Source organism: Diorhabda carinulata, chromosome 6, assembly GCF_026250575.1.
Source record: "Diorhabda carinulata isolate Delta chromosome 6, icDioCari1.1, whole genome shotgun sequence".
Lineage (NCBI taxonomy): Eukaryota > Metazoa > Arthropoda > Insecta > Coleoptera > Chrysomelidae > Diorhabda > Diorhabda carinulata.
The window spans coordinates 7,555,831-7,581,789 of NC_079465.1; the positions used below are offsets into that span (position 1 = coordinate 7,555,831).

The 25,959-nt window shown below is 32.3% G+C and overlaps 1 protein-coding gene across 2 annotated transcripts in view; it reads left to right on the forward strand.

Annotated features, from left to right (window-relative positions):
- LOC130895613 (uncharacterized) overlaps positions 1–24,120 on the forward strand; it is a 32,576-nt gene extending 8,456 nt beyond the window's left edge. The window contains exons 1-5 of one of the 2 annotated variants that reach the window (XM_057803017.1): positions 15,430–15,630; positions 16,228–16,477; positions 17,413–17,533; positions 19,796–20,020; positions 23,869–24,120. In XM_057803017.1, the coding sequence (XP_057659000.1) occupies positions 15,557–15,630; positions 16,228–16,477; positions 17,413–17,533; positions 19,796–20,020; positions 23,869–24,008 (810 nt within the window). In that variant the 5' untranslated portion in view covers positions 15,430–15,556 and the 3' untranslated portion in view covers positions 24,009–24,120. Of the gene's footprint in view, positions 1–15,429; positions 15,631–16,227; positions 16,478–17,412; positions 17,534–19,795; positions 20,021–23,868 lie in introns of those variants that run through there. The other variant, XM_057803018.1, reaches the window with a different exon arrangement.
- The last annotated feature ends 1,839 nt before the right edge of the window (positions 24,121–25,959 follow it).

Genomic DNA, 25,959 nt, shown 5'->3' on the forward strand with positions numbered 1-25,959 from the left:
CCAAAATCGCAAAGTTGCCAGTACCTCATATATCTTCCAAAATCGTCAAATCAAAAAAATTAAAAAGATGTCAAACAAGTCTTTAAAAAAATTGAAGCTTTGATCAATTAAATAAAGGTGAATTGTCGAATAATCAACTTTCTTGATGAGTTGTTTTTACTCACACAATTTGTTTTAACTCATCTGTGAAAAAAAGAATTAAGGATTCGGATCAAAAACAAACATAATGTCATGGTTTTTATTTCATATTGAAATATTTCCCAAAACATATATCGTTTACTGAGAAATGGTATAATATTTGCATAACTTAGAGGAGACAGCATCATGTTGTTTCAAATTTTGGTTTTGAAAAGGTTCATTATAATTCTACTGCATTTGAGGAGGGTGAAGACAACATTCTAAAAGCGAATAATGATAAATCCAGAAATAATAGTTCTCCTGATGCATTTTCCAATTATTCAATTATTCTGAAACAAAACAGAATTATCTGGAATACCATTTTCAAATACTCATGGCCAATGGATATTTAAGATATTTCTATATTGAGTTTCTATATCTCCTAGTTTCGAAGTATCTCTAAAAGACAATGGAAGCTTTGAATATTTGAGTCTAACATTTGTGTATGTGACATTGACTGAAGTAGTACATCCAAATCATTATTGAGGTGCCTAACAACTGACTTCAGAATTTGTCTAGCCAGTAGCCATTTATATTTATATCTAAAAAAAGCTTTACATGATCTATTATATTGTATCCTTGTTCCCCTCGTTAAAAAGATGAAAGACGATTTGTCGCCAGACCACGGACCACGAACAGGAACATACCATGGTCGTAAGTCGTTAGATATGCTTAACGGTTGTCGGCATAGAGTTGGGCAAACTGCAGCGACCACTACCGATGTGATACAGATACTTTTTTCTCAAAAAAATAGGAGTATTTTTTAATCGGTAGCTAATAAATCGTTTTGCGATTTTTCTAAAGAAACAGTTGCAAAATCTTCTAAAAAGTTGCCCAAATTGCGATAAATCGCCCAATCTGGCCACACTGATGATTTAAATCAGTATAATAAATATACCAAAAATTCAGTGCATCTCAAGCTTTCAAAATAATCAGACTGCAAACAATTTATCCAGGACTGCTCTTATGTATAACTCGTCTCTTGTGCGTAGAAATAGAAAGTGATACACCGATTTACGTCATATCAATAGGAATGGAAGGGAGTTTGAAATTATTAATATACTCGTAATTAAAGTGTAATTGCTTCTGCGATGAGATCAATGAGTATGACAAAAGATTGGTTCATCTCTAACTTAATTTCTTTATAATTTTATAATAAAACTTTCTAATTTATAAAATAGAATTTTTTAACCTTTGGATGCAATACAAAGGGCAAAAAATTATAGGACAATGAGTTCTTCCCCATGAAGGGGAAGACTGGAAAGCAAATCTCGCTGATCATTTTGTCTATTAACAATTTTCCTTAGAGATCAAAGTTACAATATATAGTATAAATACAAAATAAATATATATGTCAGATCGATAATAATTTAATCAGTCATTTGAGAAACACCTCATGACCATTTTAGATTTTTGGATCAAAATTGAGACACAAATTTAACTTTCTAACTATTATGTAATTTCATTAATCTAATAAACATTTAGACCATGTAATAAACTTTATTTTTAGACTCAATCTACAAACTTTTGACTTAAAAAATCCAGGAGCTGGGTACTAGAGCTTCCAAACTTCAATACCTGCCCACGAACATGCGTACCCATCAATATAAACAAGAACAATGACCAAAAGAAAGGCCTATATACTTGCAGGTATTGTTGGGCAAAAATTTATGACTCGCCAACTTTTTTTGTGTAAAATCAAGCACAAGAGGATAGACTCGATATAACACTCGACTAGTTCGAAAGGTGCCTGCTTGTGGATATTGATTTTGAAGTTGTAGATTGTAGTAGTCGGAAACGACGTGCGTTGGTATTTGACTCCACAAGCTTGCGCCTTTCCAAAGTAAAAAAAAGAGTCCCGAAATCTATATGAATGACATTGACTTGTCTTATGTAACAATGTTTGCTAAGTATATGGAAAATAATCAATTTTAAAGCAAACATCGCATATTTGACAGATTTGTTCAGAAAATTTAATTATATCAACTTATATTTACAAGAAGAGAGCCTCAAATTAATAAAAACAAAGAGTATAATTTCAGCTCTTCTTGGTAGATTGAAATTTATGAAGCAAAATATTTGTCGGTGCAATTTTTAACATTTTTCAAACTTATCGCAGGAAAAATGCTTAGATGAAGATATACGTTTAACATTTGATTGCCCTGCATAATTATTTCAAAATCAGATTGAGAATGTAATTTTACAAGAGAACCAACTCAAGCTTAGCTAACTAATGAGGAGCTGAACGTGGCACATGAAAGAGGGTATGAAAAATTTTGGCTACGGTTAGAAATACCTAAGAAAAATCCTGGACTATGGGGAATTGTGCAGAAGCTTCTGATAATTAACCCTATCAAGCAATCAATCGAAAACTATTAATTCGTCGTTGGAACTCAGCCACACCGGAAGTTTCCATAAATAGAACTACTATTCACTTTTTTTGGAAATTGGTAGTTAGGTAGCTAGGTTAGGTCCACCGGATCCAGCAAAATTGTTCTATGAAACGAAAAAGTTTCGGAACCAATGGTTCACACCATGTCTTGTCATTAATAGTATCTAAAATAAAACAAATAAGACGTTGTTGTTGATAAAAAAATTCTCACAAAATCGTTTTGCTTTCAAATAATTTGCTAGTTAAAAAGTAGTTCCACGACTATGTTCTACATATTTATTGAAAAGATGAAGTTTAATAAAACTGTTGTTCGTATAATCTGAAACATATGTAGAACTGATCATGTATATTTCAAAAATTATGACAGCCCAACAACAAAACTCTTTTTAACACCTTGTTGTATGAAGGTTGCGTGCTAAAAGTGAGTTATTATTAACTGAATCAGTTCGTGTAGTGTTAGCAACACGTCTATCGTTAAAAAATTACAAGCTCAAAGAAGATCCTAAATTGAAGGTTTAGAACTAACAAGGTGAGTCATGAAATGAAACAGATAACTTATACAGGGTATGTTAAATGAATCAAATCTGAAGCATAACGTTCGATAATATTAGTGAGTTACATAATTTTTTTGTGTACCACGATTAATTTATATATTCATTATTCAACTGCTTTGAGCGATTAATAATATCTACAAACGAACAAAGTTATAACCCACTCGCTTTTATTATGAATTATGTGCTGGAAATGGTGTAAAAATTTATTGACTGAAACTTCTGACTGAAGATTCTTCTAGCAGTAAGAACGTTGATGCGTCTCCCTCAAGATATATATTTTTCGATAATGAAAAGAATGACGAAAGCTTTATATGTGTTATCGATCAAAATCTTAAGAAATTTGAGTTTAGAGTTCGCTTCTTCAAGATGAGCTCTTATGGGAACCATAGTTAAATTTTTCTATTACAAATTAATATCAGAATTGCCGCGATATATCAATAGATAGATTTGTTTGCTATCTGTAAATGATCGGAAATTAGGAAAACGGCCATATTGTTTCTGTCAGTCAAGGAAACCGCGCGAAATTAAACCACATGTTTCTTTTTGATTGTGGCTCAGTTTCACAAGCACAAACTAAATATATTTCACTGTAACAAACAACTATACCAACCGATACTGTTATAGACAGGTCAAGAGATCACTGCACATATAGAGGAAGAGCCAATGACCAATTTTATGTGGTCACTTCAAATGCCATGTTACTGTCCATAATATCTATCCCTATTAAAAATGAAAAGGCACTTCTGGCAGCCCTCTGTGGCCGGGGTAGACTATCCTAAAATTTTAAGGTGGGTAAGAATAAAGACTTATTTTAGTCAAAGTACAATATGCTAAAATCTTATTGTAAGCATTAAGGATATTCCTAAATTAAAACTTCTGATCCATATAAAATATGTTAAAATCTGTTATCCTAGAGGTCGACGTCGGATAATAGGTTTTGACACTAGGTTTTTAGCCAGTTGATTAGGGATAGACTGAAGTCTGTTATTGTAATTTACACTAGGCTCTTAGATTTTTTACCCTTTCTAACTGAAAGAACATCTATATCAATTGCATTGCTGATTTGGATACATACCAGATAACATTTGTTGTCATCCTTTGATTGATGAAAATTCTGAACCGTATATACCATACCATACGTCTAAATACGTTTTAGTATTGTCATATATACCAATAAGTAGTTATCGAAAAATAGATATATCAGTTTTCTTTTCTTGAAGATGTGCTTCTTTCAAGAAAGTCTCTTTCCAAGATATTTAGCTTCCTCCTTTTGTGGGATTTGATTGCCTCGAAGTCGCCATACTTTTAGCCTTTGCTCTAGCTTGTCTAAATTTGAAGATACAGTTTGAGGATCTAAACGTAAAGCTCTTTTCTGATGCAGATAAGCGGACCCAAACTGCTACCCAATATTTCACTGTTGAGAACGAAGGAGCAGTCTCACCCAGAGTAGAATCTAGTTCTGCTTTTATATTGGTGCAGCTGATGCCTTTCAAACAAAAGTATCGTATCATATAACAACGACCAATTTTTCCCATGTTTACAAATTCAACGATAACGTTAACTATTGATTGCTGCCAAACAAATACTAAGCAACGTGGTGTCTTCAAATTTGAAACATATGCTGTATATATTGTGTACTTTCTTAAAAGTGGTATTTTTAAAGCAACTACCACCATCTCTAAGTTAGGCCAGGTACTTCTGGGACCATCCTCGTATACCATATTATTAGTTTTAGAAAACGAAGCTTCGGTATGGTTCACACTATGCAAGTTCCTAAATTGGAATTTCTAAAGCCTTTGGTGATAGTCATAATGAATACACTGTTTACAGCACAAATTTACACTGTACGCGCGTTTCTATAACCAATTTATCGTCTTCAGAGACTTAAGGAGTTTATTTTTAGTCTCTAACGATAACTTGGTTATCGAAACGAGTTTTGGTGTAGTGGTTATGTGAACAATGAGCTCAGTATCCAAATTCTTTTGAAAAAGTATTAAAGAAAATTGAGTTAAACTCAAAAACATAAATATTTATTATTGTTTCATGGGACAAGTCATTACAGCTTATAATATTGTGAAAAATTCTAAAATCATCTGAGAGCTCAGTTCGATTCGTTATATTGATATAATTTAATTAATTATCAATTAAAAATTCAATTGCTAGAAATGATAAATATTATGAAATTAATTTAGAAAGCTCTTTTAAAATTATTTTAGATTTGGAAATTCTTAAAATTCCCGGCGATTCTATAAATATGAAAGAATTTTTTTAACATCAGATCTAAATCTTATTAAATTGTTTACTTCCTCGAGCAGTTAGATGAGTATTTTTTAAGTAACAAGAGACATCTGTTTGGTTATTTTTTTGCTTCCTGCGCTGAATTTAGGCGATTGTTGTGTCAGTTTTAATGGGAGAGATAAAAAGCATGAACGAAAAATATTTATCACCGTACATATCTCAAAAATGTATACAGAATGTTTTGGAATGGAAAATATAAATCGAACGTAAAATTTGATACTCCAATAAACGGATAGAGTAAATAACAAATATGTCATTTAAACGAGTAACATACATACAAAAAACGTATAAAAAAACATAAAAAATAATTACAGTACTGTTTTGTCTTTAAGGAATCATGCATAGCCAATATTCGTGGACCTTTTATTACCACACATCAATTAATATACTCGTCTATTGGTTTATTTTTCTGCTTAGATAAAAGTTTCTTATCCATATTAACTTGTAATCGACTTCTTACTTGGAAATTTCTCATAATTTCTCGCTTTTGATGATAATTTTTTATGTGAAACAGAATGCTCTATTTTACAGTTTTGGCATTCTATAATATTATTTTTGAATAAATTAACTTGATTTTGTAAATTTCATAACAATTTTTTCCAAAGTGAATAATTTTTAAGAGCCTTTAGTTAAATGAAATGATTTTTTGGCTGGAATCTTTTTGGCGACACTGTTTTTGACAGATCACGCGTGGACCGTGCCTTGTGTCATTGTCAAACTTGTTCAGTTTCGACTTATGAACGAACAACGCTTGCAAATTATTGAATTTCGCTATAAAAATTCATGCTCGCTTAAGAGAGTGCATCGCGCACCTCTTCCATTTATGGGCAGTTTGGTCAGCCTACTGAGGGAACTATTCGGAAGCTTGTGAATAAATTTTGTATAATCTCACTAATCCGGCACTTCAATAGATCGCCACGTCCAATAATCCGGCACCCTCCACCCACGCGTCTTTCGCCCCTCTTTAACTATGCATTTCGGACGCTGCGTCGTCGACTAGCAGTCTAACCTCAAAAGTTATCACGTGCACGTACTTACGTATTTGGTTTTTTTTTTTTCAAATGAGAATAGTTTATAGTTAAAAATGTCAAATAAACGCAAACACGAGATACTAGATTTGAATAATGAAATGGAGATTTTAAAGAATTTGGTGTTGGGCGTGCTACTATATACAATCTTAATAAAAAAAGGTAAAATATAAAATGACAACGACAAGACATGTAATCGGGGCCAGGAAAGCGTAAAACTCTAAAAGTTGGCGATTGTCCAAAGATGGCAAACGCTCTCTACATGTGGTTCATAGAACGGCGTTCTAAACACAGTCCTATATTTGGAGAAATTCTGAAAGCCAAAGCAATCGAATTTTATAAAAAAATTACCCACAAGGATGATTTTCGTGCCATCGATGAATGGCTGGATAAATTTAAAAAGCGATTTGGTATCCGTCTATTAACCATATTGGGTGAAAATTTATCAAGCGACGAATATCTGCAGTACAGCCATTTATCCAGACACAAAGTTGAAGAACTGGGACTTCTTCCTGACCAAATCTATAACGCAGACGAAAGTAGTCTATTCTGGAGATTGTTCCCCAATAAAACATTAGTATCTTTTAAAGAAGCAAGTGAAACAGGTCGTAAAGTTAGTGAAGATAGAATCACATTCATACCGTGTTCAAATGCTACTGGAACGCACAAATTGGATTTGTTAGTAATTGGTAAAGCAAAAAATCCCAGAGCTTTTAAGAACATTTGTCTGCTAGTCACGAGAGAAGTATTCAGCCAATGGTTTCATAAAGACTTTGTCCCAGAAGTCAAAAAGTTTATGAAAAGATCTAAATTGCCCATAACAGCTTTTCTCGTACTTGACAATGATCCAATGTTATTCAAAAAGTAAAGTCTGTATAAAAATAAATTGCTGATCCATATTATATCTCAGGATGGTGATATAACGCAGAGCCTTAAAGGATTGAATTTGAAGGATGTTGTATTCTCTCTCGCTCATGTTTGGAAGTCTGTCTCAACGAACTTAATCCAATCTTCATGGAAAAAGTTACAATGAATAATGTATCAGAAACAGAAGAAACAGATTAATGGAACCCTGAAGATAATCTGCCTATTGCCGATTGGTTACAAAATTTATCGGGAAATGGATTGGAGACAATTGAAGAAAATTAAAATTCTAAGGTTTGAAGGAATCGAAGAAGCACAGCAAATTATGACAGATGAAGAAATTGTATCTGAAGCTGTACAAGAAGAAGAAAGCTTTGTATAAATATTATACTTTGAATTGTTTCAATACCTGCATAACATGATTATTTTAAAACTATGTAGTTACATACATATGTAAATGTTAATTTAATACATTTATTCCCTCGACGAAATTATTTATTTTATTCATTACCTACGACTTTTTTATTATAATCCAGTAATCAGAACAATCCAATCATCCGGCACCCTCCGGTTTTTAATAGTGCCGGATTAGTGAGATTATATTGTAATAATATATGTCGATCTGTTTGGACATGTTTAGCTCATATTGAATTTGGACGTTGTTTTACTGACGACCTATATAAACTTCAAAATTCAAATCAACTATCACCGACGGAATGATTCTGAATTTTTTCACCTCACGTGAGTTTTACAATGTGATACCGACAGGCCCTCTAAAAATTAATTTGGCATGTTTATATTGGCATGGGAACTACGACTTCACAAAAATAGAGATAGACTACTATGTTTCATCGTAGTGATTACAACCAAATTATTTGGGTTTGGAAATGTTGGCACGTTAAAATCGAATTTATTATTAAGAACCAATAGACCAATAGCATGTAATAAGTTATTGAAATACACCAACATCAATACTTTTTATAGTCTCGAACAAAATCTGTGTAATGATAACATAATTTCAAGTGAAAAAAGATGTTTGATCCAAATATAAATTATAACAAATAAAATGAGATTAATTTTAATGAATGTTGTAATCAATAGGCTTCGCATAAATACGCATTGTTGTGTTATAGCCAATAAGAATCTGAAACAAAATAAAATGTTATTAGTTTATAATAAATATTATATTTGAAGGGCTACGTAGTACCGTATAGTAATTAATAATAAAAGGATCATATGTTATCTTTTCAATGGTTTACAATCAGTGTTGCAAAAACATAAATTTAACTTAAAAAATCCACGAAATATGACTTATACATAACACTGGTCAATAGTGGTGTTGTTGCCCTCGATAAAACTTTTATTGATTCTATAAGATTAACGACCTACCCTAACTAGAAATTTCAACTGAAGTTTGCTTTAGATTAAAGGGCCCTTCAACTTCGTTGTTAAAGTGAAAGGGTCCCATAACCGATTTGCAAGGGTCTCTCAAGTAAAGCCTCTAGTACAGGTAAAATAGGATTGAGCCCGAAATTAAATTGGGCGCTTCTGATTTCTAGATTCTCAGAGGTTTTCGGTTACTGAATAAGCCTAGCAGCTAACAAAATTACGGCCACAAGTTTTCAAGAGTTTGGAACTAGTAACTCAAAAAAATTTGAAACGCGAATAACGAAAACTAAGAGGAATTCTAAAAAATTGCTCAGACAAAAAATGTAGAACATGAAATTTTCTATTTTCTCTAGTAATTTTTTCGTTGGTGCCACTATTTCTGAGTAAATCTTCCTCAATGCCGAAAGCCCCAGCATCCGTTCGCGAATTCCTGCCAGTGTGAATTCAAGCCAATTTACGTCAAAAAATCGGATTGCAGCATGATGGTTAAGGTCTCTATTTTCTACTCTGGTAAGCTACCATAATTTGCGACTTAGGACATTTTCAAAAATTTTGCGAGATGAAGAGGTGTATTTGCCACATAAGCACTTGAAGTTTCATTGGATATATCTCATCACTCGCCATATAAACAAGTAAATCAATGAACTCTATCTTCGTTCTCGGTTAATTATTATTTCAATATTCATAGATTTCTTAATAGTTTCTCTTTCACAAAAATGTGGTTACTCATTTTGTGCTCTACAGTTTTAGAACCGTCACTTTTATCGAATTCTACGTAGATTTCAAACCCATTTTATAATAAAAATTTTGAGGTTAGGAAAAAATTGAAACCTTTTTTGTACAGAATGTTGTACTCCACATTTTGTGCTGTACATTTTTTGTTGTAGCACTTTTTTCGAATTCCTCATAGTTTTCGAGTTATTCGCGATTCAAAATATTTTATATTTATAAACCCATTCTTAGGTGAAAATTTTGAGGTTAGAAACAAATATCTGGTATACTGTTTTGTAGAGAATTGTGTACTCTACATTTTTTGTTGCGCAGTTACCTCATAGTATCCGAGTTATTCGCATTTCAAGTCCCAAAATTTCTAAAATCCGTGCCAGTACTTTTTTTGAGTTGCTATACCTATTCAGTATCCCAAAATCTCCCAGAATCTAGAAAATAAAAACCGCCCAATTTAATTTAATTTTTTAGCACAAAATCGTCTAATTTTCCTGTACTACTCCTCTAAGATGTTAAAAGAAAGTTGAGAAGCCTGGTTGAATTTTTCAAAGTTTTTGAAAACAGACAATACTCCGTCTTTTTAGTATATATGTCGCTAGAAAAAGAACTAAACTGAAACGTAAAAATGTGATATATTTCTATATATTACGTTGGACTCAATCGTGCCACTGCTTCACATACTCTCTGCACTATTCAACTTTCAGAAAATTTGGCGACACCTTCAAAATCTTCAACAGTTATTAACATGCTCCTGGGACAATATTTTTCTCTTCGGATTAGTTTGAGTTTTAACTTAAAGTAACACGATATGTAGCCATTGTGCCATAAACCTTTTATTATTTAAAACTTAGACACGCCTTGATCACTTTAGAATCCAAAAATAGCCTATGTTTGCATTGTTTGTCGCTAAAGAAGATTTCAATTTGCTGAAATGAAACATTTCCAGCTTTACCTTAAAGTTCAAATTAAAAAAACAATTATGCTCACTGGCAATTATGAAAAGCGTAACTTTGTTTAATCGTAACTTTAAATTTGAAGCTTCCTTTAAATGTATTATGAAACCAGCTATTGGTATCTTTTTATGGAGTCTTTATTTTCATTATGAATTAAATAATAAACATGTAAAGAAATGATAAATATGTTCATAATACAAGTTGTTTTTTTGAAAAATTAGTATACATCAAAGTAAAGAGAAAAGAAATTTTTGAAAACAATCAGACTCTTATCCTTAGCTTTCCATTCATAATAACTCAGCGGGCAATGTCTCTTTGAAGATCAGCAGGGAAATATCATCTTGTGACGATCCCACCGATCCTATACCTTTTCTCCATGTCTATTAAATCCTGGTGGAGGCATTCCCTTAGTTCCGCACTCAATACGTATATTTGCTCCTCAAATCTGGGAGTTTGTAGGCATATTTTACAAAATTTCTTTTTTCTTTGGTGCTTTATGGTACTGAGTAAATTTTCGACTACCAGCACTAATTTGTTCCAAATTTTATTTTTCTAAATAATCATAGCAGGACAACTACAATAATTTGTAGAGCTTTGTAATTCATCGTAATCAATTTTAATGAACAGGCTAGTCAGTATTATATTATACTCAATATAAATAATAAATCGTTAAAATTCAAGCTTTTCAAAAGTTCTCGCACAATCTGTTGAAAAATGACATGATTTCAAATGAGGAAATCCAGTTTGATCCAAATATCATATAGCTAGAAACAAATCAGCAAAATGGGTCCCTAGAGTGTGCATATTTTTTATAAATTGCGGAATTCGTTTAATCTCAAGTTTTTATAGCATGCGGTTTATTTACATCGCTTCATTTGAGTAATTTCTAGGAAGATCTATTTATTTATTTGTTTTGTTTCTTTATGTTCTAAAACTTTGAGGAATTCTATTTGGGGTATATAAATAAATTTATTTAGCGAAGTTGAGTTAGTTTATAATAAATAGTCGTCGTGAATAAAACAAATTAACAAAATACTTGGAGAATTTAAATAAATTAGTTAAGTGATAGTGATAAGTGAACTATTATAAGTTAGCGTAGAGTATTCTATTTAAATAAATTAAGAACTTAAAAGACAGTGTCTATTAATTCACCCCACGAAGAGAAAACGTGTAAATAAATACGAAGAACATTACAATATGTAATTAAATGCATTGAATCTCAAATTATTATATTGTACTTGATAAGGAATAATAAATGGTTGAAATTTAACATTTTCAAAGTTTCTAACTGAATCTGTTTTGTTCCTTTATGTTCTAGAAGTTTGGAGAATTCTAAAAACATTACAATATATAATAAAATGCATTGAATTTCGATTTATTATAGGTTACTTAATAAGAAATAATAAATAAATGAAATTTGATCTTTTCAAAAATTCTAACACAATCTGTAGAAGAATAACATGATTTCAACTGGGAAAATTCAGTTTGAAACAAATATCTTACATAACAGCATGCATTAAATTTCAATAAATATTCTAATTAATAGTATCTAATAATATATAATTAAAATGTTGATTTTTTTTTTGTATTATACACTAAATAGAATAGAAAGTTGAGAACTTACCATATTGATTGTTCAGTAACCAAATATACAATTTTAATTAAGTTTACAAAACTCTGTATATAAAACTTTTCAATTTATCAATTATTGTATAAACTAACCATGATATTTTCAGAGGTACAGATAAGAAATACATCAACAGTTAATTCCCGAAACTGTTTATCGAAGGTTTCACCTTGTTCTAAGTAATCTCGACACAAAGAGTATTTGGAAAACCGTTTCAATAACACGGTATTTTTATTATTTGACGCAAAATCAGTTAACTAATATAACAGGCTAGAGAATAATTATTATTTACAATAAATGATGATGATGATGAGAATGAGAAATTAACCAATTATGGCTCTTATTTTTTACAATATTATAATTTCGTATATTTATCCACAACTGTTGTATAATGTACCCATTATACATCTGATTGCTCGACCTAAATAGTACCCATTAATCACGGCAGTGATTGATGAATCAGTAATCACTGCTGTCAGATGTTCTCTTGATTTTGCTATATATTATTGTTTTATTACAAAAAATCGGATTTTATAATTTTACAAAGTGAAAAACTACTAAATATTTTCAATTTAGGTCTGTACACATAAAAAAATTGAGAAATTAAATTTTCCTAGACCAAATTCGAAAGGCATGGAACATTAACATTGTGGTTGACGTATATCTGTTTCTTCACGTACCATGGTTTGTGCAAAAGTTTATATATTGAAATATATGTAAATATAAGTGTCTTATTTTTAACGCCACCAGAAAATACAGAAGCTGCTGAGGTTGCCGGAAATGTCAAGAAAAGTATATAAAATGCATATCCGCCTGATAAATTCCATTTACGTGCTCTAAGAGTTATTTCGTTAGTGATATTTCTGGCCTTGTTTTTGATCTTCATAGGTCTGATTGTAAATTCGTGTCTTTGTTTCTTGTCTTAGATGTTTGTTTCGCTACATTTTGAAGACATCCTGTGACCTTTAATTTGGCTACTTGTCTTTTAACATCGTCTTCTACATCTCTATGACTTGTTATATTAATTCCAAGGAATTTGAAACTCATCCTCTTTTATATTAATCGACCTTCTAGTTGAACTTTGCATCTAATGGGCTCTTTTGACATTGTCTTGCATGAGTCCAACTTACTCTTCGTAAATAAACAAAATGTGACAAAAATGGAATCTACAATGCCAAAGCAGAATAATCTTTGCATCAAGAAAAGTATAAAGTTTTCGTTTACTCTTTCTGTATATTGTAAAATACATTTTACAATACATACAAATTTCTATAGAAAGACTTGAATAAATTAACGCAAATATTTTTGTATTCATGTATATTAAAAACTTTAAAATAATGTAGTTGTGAAAACATTAGTGATATGTTGGCCATTCTGTATACATTTCTCTTTGATTGATATAATTTTGAAAAAATTAGGTTTATGTTGTGCAACTCTTGTTATAAATATTTTTATGTGAATTTCAGTATATAATAAAAAACCCAGTACATAATTTTCGAAAAGCATGAATACTCTTTGAAGACGATATGGAACATTTATTTTTCTCTATCTCTATTTGCTCACATCCCAAAACTAGAGCAAAAATATAAATTTATTAGAATAATTCAATATTTATTCATAAATTCTGGCCAACGCAAATATTATTTTTGCAATTTGATAGAGAATTGATCGATAGCAGTGATATACATTAATATATGTACATTTATATGTATATTATTACAGGAAAGTCAGGAAACAAGTAGCAGTCGGCCAGTTGGACCATGTATTTCTAAAAATAACATTTATTCTCTTTTGTACACATATTGGTTCTATAAATACGTCTTGAGTTGCATATTATAAGTTAATGACGTCAGCCAACATCGATATACTAATTCAACTTGAACTGCTGGCTAACATAACATTCAGTTAGTTCTTTTTATACTACAAATATTTTTAGGACTGAAATTTACAGGTGAACAAAAAATCAAACAAAATACTCATCATACAGGATGTTTATAATTTATTTCAGCAACTAAGAAATGGTAATAATCTTTTTAAAATTAACTAAATTCACAGCATTTGAACTTACAAAAATATGAAAAAATTCAATGAACAATCCCTTGAGGAATATTTTTGGCTATTACAAACCTACTAGGTCTTCATTGGTTGTTTTCGCTTCAATTTCCAAGTCTGAAAGGCTGATTTATGGAGAATGTATCGACAAAACCATAGACATAAAAAAAATTTATCAATTGTAATTAATTTTTTCTTAACGTTGCTTCCTTATTTGTTTGTTAATCAATCCATAATCTCTCGACACAATTTTGATTTCAATTTTGAAATCGTTAAACACTTCAAATTCTTCCCAAACTTAAAACCCTGACTTCTATGTATTCTTTATTTCCAATATTCTATTTTGATTGATTTTGATTCACTTCAGCGACTAGGTAAACCGTTCAGTCTCTGAAGAGTGTTGGTGTATAATATTCTTACATCGTTATTTAATTTAAATTTAGTTTCTAATAAACAACTATCAAAACATTTTTTTATATTGTTGAGCAAGTACGTTTGAGGTACTTGTTTCTCTCAACAACTTCCTCAATGAAACAAATATCCTTCGACCCCGGGAATTCCAAGTTGTCTCCTTTTGGGAATTCTAAGGTACCTTTCTTTTATAACCTTCTCAATGTTCTAATAGCATACAATTAACTTGATCCTCTCCGATATACCCGGTGCACGTGTTGGGAAAAACCAACAGGACGGTTTTTTGTTTGGGTTGGAACGAACCTTTCATCATTACACAAGTTTTGATGATAGTATCTTGCCGGCTCCTCATTATTGCCTTAAAACCTTGAATGACAAGGAGATTTTCAGAATTTGATTTACTCTTATTTTATCACTATTAACACTAATAAAAATACAAAGCGATTGCCAAAAGGTGTAAAAAATTAGGCTTTAAAAAAGTTTTATGAATTATTTCTTGGTTTCTTTATGTAACAAAAATCTTTTTTTAAAAGTTTAATATTTCGTAGTTGGCAGTAAGGATAGTAATATACATAAAGTTGTTTTGATTAATTATTTTCCAGTAAATTTCAACGCCATATTGCCTACTAATAAATTTATAATGTTCGTCTATTCTTCACGTGAATAAAATAAACTTTATATATGGCATAAATTATTACCGCCAGAGGGTGCAAAGTTGACAACAAACCCGGCGACAAGGGGTATCGATATCTTTTTAGTAATTTTTACTTACATCTTTCAGAACAGTATCAAAATGCGTTGTTCACATTATAGGGAAGAGACAAATTTATTCATTACTGATATTTTCAATAGCCAATGATTCCCGGTTACTAACAGGAGTTGTTAAAATTTGTTTCATGTATTCGCTTTTCGACCAATAAATAACGAATAATTATTACATTATCAAATTGCGGTTATGGTTGACTTCTCATTGACAACGATAATATAATATGTCATAATTAGTGTGATAATCTCTACTGAATAGTTTTTTTCAACTATATCAAAATTCAGTGTATTTTCTAAATCATTTGATAAAGAATTTCAAAATGGTTATGGGACAATTTGTAACTACCTACAGAAAAGATTATTTGTGGCCCTACGTTAAAACATTAGGACTCAGGTACTTTTCACGATACACGAATACAAACATAAAGTAAACGTTTCTAACCAATATGACCAAGGTGGTACCTTTGCTGATAATCCCTGGCTGATATCAGAAGGACCTTATTAACGCTTGATATATATCAAAAATATCATGGATGAAAAATATTAGCATGCAGTCATCTTCTTCTAAAACCCTGAAAATATGATTTTCTTGGACTCCTCCTTGATATTTTTCTTTCGAACATATTTCTTAAAAAACTGAGATGCCTTAGTAGTTTTATTCTATGATTTTGATTCCATTTTTCCCAATTCCTTTTGTGGAGTGTAGACCGTGAAATAATGGAAAATTTTCAAACAAATAGTTCAAAGAGTACCAGTTGCATTTTGGACATTCGAATCAGTCAGTTCCATACTCAATATCTTTTGAATTTATAAACATCCATGTGTATTTGCCTCCTGGATAAATTTTTCAAATCTAGGGCTCAGAATATAGATGTTCATCGCACATTGGAACATTGAATGGAAATTTTCTCAGAAACTAGATAAAATTTTAAATAAATCAATTTTAATAGTTTTGTTTCCAAAAAAATCAGCTAATGAAATTATTTTTTAGACCCGAGCCTGAACATATTTACAGTCCAGAATATAGAAGTCAAACTTGTAAATGTCACTGTCTCCCTGCTGTTCCTCCCACGAGTCAACAGAGAACTTTAATTGGTCCTGCCGCTCTTGGAGATGAAGAATGGAGTCGTCTTGGACCAATGGGCCCATTACTGGAGCCAAAAGTTTTCACAGCAAAAGTATCATCTGCTCCCGAATCCGAAGTCAGCAGATTCAATCAACCGAATGTATTCATGGCAAAGGTAAGATTAATTATTCCAACTTTCGAATAATATGGTAATCCGAAAGATCGTTCAACGAGCGCACAAGAAAATTTGATCTACCGAAGTGAGTCCTAGAGATGGGCAAACATACGAACTTTTCAATAATTATTATCATTATGGCAAATCGAAAAATCATCAGCAACATCTAAGATTTTCCAAAATGAGCAAATATTATATGTAATATTAAACAAATATTGATAGATATTAGGTATTTTGAATTTTCCACGTAGAAGCCTTTTGATTAAAGAATAGTTAGGTTAGGTTAGATTAGATTAGGTTAGGAGACTATGACTATAATCGCATTGATGAGAAAGTATTTACTCTTTGTTACTTTGACTCTTTTATAATTTTTCTTTTTTTATTTACGGTAATAAACATTTATAGCTAAATACAGGGATTGAAGATACCTGCAAATGTGCTCTCGATACACCCTACTATATAATCTGTGCGCTCGAACCACCGTGAACTCGGCTCACGGGCGCTCGGTGCACGCATTCGAATAATATATTCTTCTTGAGTCTTAATAGTTGAAATATTTTGAAAGATCAGTTATTTAAATACATGGAAACTGCTATTCATTATTTTGAGGAACTTATCTATGTAATTTCCGTCTGGGTCTTGAAGAGATCGATTACTTAAGTACGAGGTATATAAAAATGTAAAAGATCTGTATATTTTTTCGCATGCCCTCCTACATCTTTGAACTGATTTCATTACAATAATTGAATTAAATACAAACTGTCTCAACAAAAGTTTGTATTTTGATGTCTACAGCTTGGTAATTTTTTCATTTGTAGTTGCTTGATGTAAATCTGTTTTTTTTTTGCTCGAAATCTGTATACCAACCATATTTCACCTTACAATTAATTTATAATGCATGAGTTTAACATCAATAAACATATGATTTTTTATAGTTACAAGAAAAGTATCCTTTCATTTACGAATGTCTAAGAACGGCTCCTCCAGATGATCTTATAGCTAGAATAAATAAAGACAGACTTTCTAGCAGTTACCAAGTGGATTACTGTCATAAACGTAAGTTGAAAACGAGCTTTTCTGAGTTTTCTTTCCTTATCAATACTGTCATAACTAAATAAAAACCATTGATATCGGTAAAGGTTATGGCGAAGTAAAGCATTCAATCAAATTGCATTTAGGTAGATTAAAATTATGATCTTATTATCTGTATTATTACATAATTACTACAATATCTTGATCATTTAACTGTTAAAAAACAATAATTGGCTTAAATAATGACAGACACCTCTAGTTATATATTAGAAAATAAGATGTTACTATGAATGAACCTAAAATATATCTATCATCTCATTTTTTGGACAAAATTTAACATAATTTAAGAAAGCTCAATTATTTTCGCCACGAAGAATCATCATAAAATCAATGTTTGTAGTGAGTATGAGTTTGAGTACATTGTAATTTCTTCTTCTTACGTAAGCTAAAGTACTTTTCCATTACATCACCATCCAAATTATTTTTACAGATGATTCAATGAAAATAGCTGTCAATGAAATGTTTCTTATGCTGATTCTATATCAGCTTTCAATCTCATAATCTAATTTCACTCAACAATGATATGCATTTTATGTAGAAAAACACGTTTTTTCACATATCAACAACACAAATTTTGTTTTCAATATTAGTTTACGTGTACAGAAATTTATGATTGAAAATGAATATTTTACAAAGGTTGAATGTTTGATTAATTTTAATATTATTTTCAAATCACCACACAAAAGCCTTTGGTGCGCCGCATATTTGATGTTGCCCAATGGGGTTCCTACATTTTCATATGTTTCCTTTAAGTGAAGCGTATTTAATGTCATTATGTAGAAGAACTCCTTTAAAACTTTTTTGAGAGAAATAAAAAGTTACCAGACGTTTCGCAAGTGATTCATTGGATCAGGAATGTCACAACACAGCACCATTGAATTTTTTCCTTTAAAGAAAGGTAATAAATCTCGTTCTCTATAGCGATATCATGTAGAGAATATCCCTGGGGCTAGAAATTTTTTGGAATCCAGTTTTAAGCTTAGAACTTCAGATTTCTCTTTCGATTGGCTTAAATCTGTAACCAAATCATTCAGTTCCGCTTAGGTAAACAGCTGTGGTTAATTGCATCTTCCGAGAGTAAATTCATCCTCGCTCTCATATTCAGCTGGTACATCAATCAAAATGTCAGTTGGGGATGGAATCGGTAAATCTGGACCATGTGGCACAGGTCGTATTGCTGAGGAAATGCTGTAGTAAACAACGTTTTTTTTATTTTTAGAACTGTATCCACAGGTCTTGATCATACAAAAATAGCCTTCGTTCACGTGATTCTGCGATTCTCGCCATACCATAGGGACACACTTTGTATGGAGCACATGGTTTATCTTGATCTCCAAGTATTAAGTTGAAATAGGCCAAATATAGGTTCTTCACTAACCCATTAACATCACTTCTCTGTTATTAATGTCACTTCTCTGTTTCGCTGCTGTAAAATAATCACAAATATGACAAAACATATCAGGACTATTCAAATACTTCCGTTTTGATTCGATCTTTTTGTATTGACCTTGTAAACCCTCTACTACTTCTACCGGTGTGATTTATTTATGTATACTGTCTCTTACTTATTTAATTTATTTAAACACTTACACTATTACAGTAGACTTAACTAACCTATATAATAATTAACTCATCATTAATACTTAACTAACTTATAAAACTGATTTAGATTCACCGGTTACTTTTCTATGTTGTTCCGTTCATTTTTAATTTTAATTATAAACTAACCAACTCCGCTTAACACACACTTTTATATATCCAGATCAAATTTCTCAAAAAGTCTAAAAAATAAACAAACAAAACAAATGAATTAAAGACCTTCCTAGAGATTAATTCTAAAAAAAAATAACATAAACAACTTTTTATAAAAAGGATATCAAACGCGCCGCGAATTAACCATTATAACTGGACTGGATCAGTTTTAGGGCCTACATCATGGGCTTGCTCGTAACAATACAATCTCTTCATTACTTACTACTCTCGTGTCATTTTGTTTCTATAATATTTTTGCAATTTTAATTAAGGCTTACACTGTTTTTCGTTACTTTTTATCAGAAAAACATTAATCAGTATATAACGGTAGAAAAATGAATAAGAATGATATTTCCAAAATATGGTTCAATACCATAATTCATATGCTATGTTAAAGTGCTTTTTGTAAAAAAATCACCTGGTAAGGAATTTATAATCATTTTAATTCAAACATACTTATTTGTTTTCTTTCAGAGGAATACCCTAACGCTCCCTACGACGAATTAATAAGAGCCGCTGGAGTTGAGGGATTGGCTCCGTGTCCAGAACCAACAAGACTTCCAGGAGATATTTGTAGACCTATTCAGAAAATGAAAGTGTACAAAAAATGTTCTGCTTTCACTAACGAACAATTCAAAACACGTGGTCCCGGAGGACGTGGATCTGGAGGACATGTTAGAGATGATTCTAAGCAAATTCGTTAGTACTACAATTTTATTTAGCGTATAGTAACTTGATATACAACTACATATAATTATTCCGAACTGAAACATTTATATTATCTACCTAAATTTTTTTCTCAAACTGGTGATGTGAAACTTTTATTTTTTGCCTTATCAACATTATATAAGTGAACAATTATTTTACTCTTTTGTGCCTCTTCAGCCTGTTCTTTTTTCGTTACTTCGTCCAACATCAGTTTATGTGTGATTATCATATTTTAATCAAAGATGAAAATTTCATTGTGAAGTGTCTGGCTACAAGGGTATTAGAGTATTATGATGTTTATTATAAACAAAATTACTCAGTTGGTGCCATATATTATTTGAGGATTTGTATATATGACAGCCTCCTTTCTCATGTACTCCAGAGCTACATTCATATTAATCCCATCCTCTATCGAGAAATCCAAGAATATATAATATCCTGATTTTTTTCTCAAAATAAGTACAGGAATCTTTTCTGATTAATCCTGCTCTCGCAATATATCACGTGATTCACAAGCAAACAAGGTTTATTGTTTATAATGCATTACTACCATAAGTGCTATATAGGCTAGGTCTTTACAATTAAGTTATGGAAAATAGGATCTGAGAATTTATCTATTGAAACAACAAAAGTTTTTTACATAATTATTCTCATTTTACTCTACATAACGATTCCAACGTTTCCTCGATGGATAAAAGTATCCTTGGTAAAGGTCTGAAGTTAACATGTTTTGAACCATAGCTTCCTTGACGACGTCTTTTATTCCACCACTTTTAGTTGTTTTAACAGGAAGCATATGCCCTGAGCATAACCATTAGGACTATAACAGAATTATTCAATGTTTTGTCGATAGGAGAATATTTACGATAAACGATTACATGAGTTTCTGCCCCAAAACAAAAAGCATGACAACATCAAAAATACCTCTTAGATGCAGGCTGCTCGTAGACGAGAAAATAATCCAGCAAGAAATGAAATTCAAATATCTGGATATAGAACTATCCGGATATGGTGATATTGAGACAGAGGTAAGGCAGCAAACAATAAAAGCAACAAGAGCAGCCGGATGTCTGAACGACACTATATGGAAAAACAAATACATAAGTATTGAGGCCAAGTCAAGAACCTACAAAACTGTAATCAGACCCATAATGACGCACACAGCAGAAACTCGGCCTGATCAGCAAAAACAAAAAGGCTCCTGAAAACAAGCGAAAAAAAAGTCCTACGAAAAATTATTGGAAAAACGCTCATAGACAGGGAACATAGCGACGACATAAGACAAAAATGCAGAGTGGAAAATATTAACGAATGGGTACTGAGCAGAAAGCGCCAATGGGACGAACACATAAGTAGAATGAGCGAGGAAAGAATAGTAAGGATAGCATGAGACAACTCACCACTGGGGAGAAGAAGTATGGGAAGGCCACGAAAAAGATGTAGTGATAATCTTACCATCAATTTAGACAATAGGCATGCTGCGAAGAATGAACAGACAATCTGCCTAAAATGGAATAGGAAGAAGAAGATTACATCAGTATTGGACGATTAATACTAGTTTCAGTCACGACTTAGCTCCCCATTCATTTCCACCCACTGCAAATTTTGTTCACTGGTCTCAGGGCGAAGCGCAAATATCCCGTTCTTATCTCCAGTGATTATTTGGGTCATCAAGCTTCTACCATAGATTTGCAAAACAAAACCTTCGGGATAGCTTTTCGTGTTCGTTTTTGGTCATTTTACATCAATGAGGGAGTGACAAAACGTTTTGCATTATTTTTGCGCAAGACTTGCGCATATTTGAATCTTCGTGTAACCTATTACAGATATCTAACTCCTCAAACAATGTGTAGATGGTTAAGCGTCGATCAAATCTGATCGTCAACTGATTAACGCTTCTTTTAAAATCACTTCGCTGAATCAAACTCGCGTATTATAACATACAATCATCTTTATATGCCAACTACAATTTGCGGAGGTTTTTTCATCAGATTTTCCAAAAGTTGAATCTTCACTTCTAATGTGATTACTCATTTTCATGACAAAACTAAAGCAGTTGCTTTACAAAGGTCGACATAAGTCAGGCAACGGTCTCGAAAAATCGGCAACGCTCATAAATCTGGCAATGCTGTAGGAAAAGATTAAAACGAAGCTTGTTCGTGCTTCAGGCAGTTATGTCATATAGAATGAATAACGAGGGTTTTTTTGTTAAGTCGTAGTTGCATACGAACGCGGATTACGAAACTATGTTACTGAATATTAAGAAAAGTTTCCGGACTCATCGCTACCAAATCGTTCAACAGTGTAAAGGACGGACATACCAGAAATTCTTAAAAACGGACTCTGTTACCGACGCACCGAGTTCTGGACGACCGACAACAACTAACGAAAATATGTAAACAGTGGCGCTAGCGTCAGTTGAGCAGCCAAACCAATTTACAGTGCGGTGATCGAGAGAACTTCTAATATCCGATCATTCTTTACGACGAATGCTGAAAAGCATGCCCTGTTTAACTTACCGTCCGCGTCTCCTCCACGCACTTCACGATGATGATTTCGATCGTAGATTTGAATTATGCATGTGGTACCTCGGATGCAGGAAAATCCGCAGCTCCAGCATGTATTTTGTGGTCGGATGAAGCAGCCTTTAAGCTGAACGGTACGGTCAACCGGCATAACTGCATGTACCGGAACTAACAGAATCCTTACGTCTTCCTTGAAAAAGAATTAAATCTGCCTGAAGTGTGTGTGTGTGGGGGGCAGATAACCATGTGGGTCTCGTGGTTTCGTACTTTTTTGAGGGTCATGGCCGAACCAAAGATATCTGGAAATTTTCTAAAATTTACGTAGGGAAATATAAAACGATCCAAACGACCATCCGTAATTTCGTGCAGGACGGAGCTTCGTCGTACTACGCATTATATGTGCTGGGTTACTTTATGGATGAGCCGACGAGTGGCCCGCATGATGATGTGACCGAACACCCTATAATTTCTTCCTGTGGGACCGTCTCAAGAACCGTGTTTCTGCAAGAGGGAGTAACACGCACCCTTTCCGGCCTCCGAACTGCAATTGAGGAAGAATTTGAAACTTTTCACTGACAGCTTGACATGTTTCGCCGGACCTACCTCTCCATTGAGAAACGTTGCCGTAAATGCATTGATCAAGATTGGCATCAATTTGAACACTTACACTAAACCTTTTGCGAATCCCTTTTGTAATTTCTTTCAATAAATTCATTTTAAGGTTGGAGTTTTTTCTCTTAATGCAAATTTGTTACCTTACTTACGCCGACCCATATAGAAAAACATAATAATCGTACAAATTCAACTCAACTCCAACAGTTGGGAATTAAGTTGAGGGCTGCAACCAAAATAAAAAAGGAAGTTCATGCTTTGTTATATTTCCATTGTTCTTTTTCTATACAGTATTGTTCAAGACACCACTCTCGAGGCTGTTCTAGTACAGTTAACGGTTTCATCTATTTATTCCACTAATTGCATTGATTATGTGGATCGTTTTCTTATCTTATCTTATCGTTAAGATATTTAACAGAAACTAAACGAACTGTCGACTTCATGTTGGAACCAAAATTAATCTTTTCTTTGACATAATATGTGGATGAAATAACCCAGTTTTACCATTTACTCCAAAGCCACAATTCTTATAATTAACATCTTATATTTTTCGATTCGAACTATAAATTTCTTGATTACGTTTTTATTTTCTTGTACAATTTGTCTTTATTTTTCTCTATAGTTTGGAAATTTCACAATATACGATCCGTAGTTGGCTCACCATCACTTTTTGACTGAAATTCAATATTATTAATTTTTCAGTTGGAGCATGTAAGGGAGGAACATTCACAGTAACTCCAGGATATACTGAATATATGGACACAGTTTCTAGACTTGGTACCTTGATAATAAGAGACGGATTACATGATCCTGTCAGAAGATCGAAGAAGTATATCTACTAATCATCCAGAATGTGCATTAAGGAGACACAAGTCATAAAAATTATCTATTCACACAGAGTTATGTTTAATTTATTGATAGAGTATACAAGAATAAAATTGTGGATAACTTAAACTGGAATTTAATTTACCTGGAAAATTCGTAATGCATACAATATAAGAATTTGTGAGATTAAATTTCTGACGAAATCGGCAGTAAATTGGTACGATAATACTGATTGGTCGATAAAAATCGGTACTGTAATTGCTTTTCAGCTCCTTGGTACGGAAGTAACTGAACAGCTTACAACATTGAAAATAATAAAAACTGTTCTATTATCATTAATATAAATAAATGAGAAAGAAATAAGATTTGCATGATTTTTAAAAAATAATAATATTTTTCAGCTATGCTATATGGGCTTCTCTATTTACAATTAAGCTGTGAAAAATAGGATCACAGAATTTATCTTTAGAAACAAGCAAATTTTCTGGGTAGTACTCTTTCAACAAAAATCATCACAAACAAAATAAATAGGGATTTAGATCCGGAATATCGTCCGCAGATCACAGAAAAATCAATTGAGTACAAAAGACCAGCGTTTATGTGCTTTATACATCTATAAAAGCCTTCGATCAAGTACAATTAAAAGACGTAGTACATCTACTATACGATAAACAAATCCCTTATGACTTGATAGAAACCATTGAAAATATATACATGGACAACAAGTCCAAACCAAAGTAAACGAAGTGCTAACGGAGCAAATAGCAGTACACAAAGGGATTCGACAGGGAGACTCCTTAAGCTCCTTGCTTTTCAAAATCATTATGGACGAAATAATCAAGAAAGTAAGAAAGTTAAGGGGCTACCAGATAGGGGACCAAAATATTATGTTACGCTGACGATGTTGTTCTAGTCGCCAAAAATGAGGATGATCTTCAAAGGCTTTTACATGTGTTAAATTGCATAGCTAAATCTCTCCATATGATAATATCTACGTCCAAAACATAGTGTATAACCACATCCAAAACTCCGATAAGATGTAAGCTAGTCGTAGACGACCAGATACTTTTCCAAGTAATGAAATTCAAATACCTAGGAATCGAGATTTCAGGATATGGAAACGTAGATTACGAATTAAGAGAGCAAACAACTGAAGCTTTAAGAAAAGCGGCATGTTTGAACGAAACCATATGGCGAAATAAACATATCGGAATAGTGATGGAAACAGCAGAGATTAAAGTGCTACGCAGGATACCCGGAGAAATCCTACAGGACAGGGAAAGAAGTGAGAACATGAGAAGATTGGGCAAAATAGATGACGTCAACGAATGGGTTTTATCAAGAAAGAAAGACTGGTCGAAATAGCGAGCGATAAATCCCTTGTATATACTCTCCTTAAAGATCCCCACATCGCACCATACGAGATTTCTATTGTTGAAGTCAGTTGATTGAAAACCTTAATCACTTTTGCTTTAAACTCTCCACACTTTCAAATTTTATTTCCTTCAGCGCTGACTTGATCGTAGGAGATACAAAATTGTGATAAGGGTAGGATTGCCAGAAATAAGATTCTGGTGAAGGATTCAGGAAATAGAATATTTGTCATGCTCACGAAGAACTTAGTAAATGCTTAGACGACCAAATATTTTAAGTCCCTTTTGAACCGGTAAAAATTCACGTGTGAAATAAACATTCATCTCCGTAAAAGGCTTTAAACATTGAATAAGTTTCCAGTAATCACTTGGCGTTTTTATCAAGCAACATTAGTACCAAATCGGAGTGGAGCGTCCACTACATCTAAACAGCCCGGCAGTCAACACCTATTCTGTTTTCTAGAACCTTAAAAAATTATTATATTGGCTGAAATGTATGCTACATCTTAGAAAAATAGAAGGAAATAATGGGTTCACTATATAAATTTGCGACGTCTGCCTGTCTGCGCAATTAATTCGTTTGATTTCATAACTT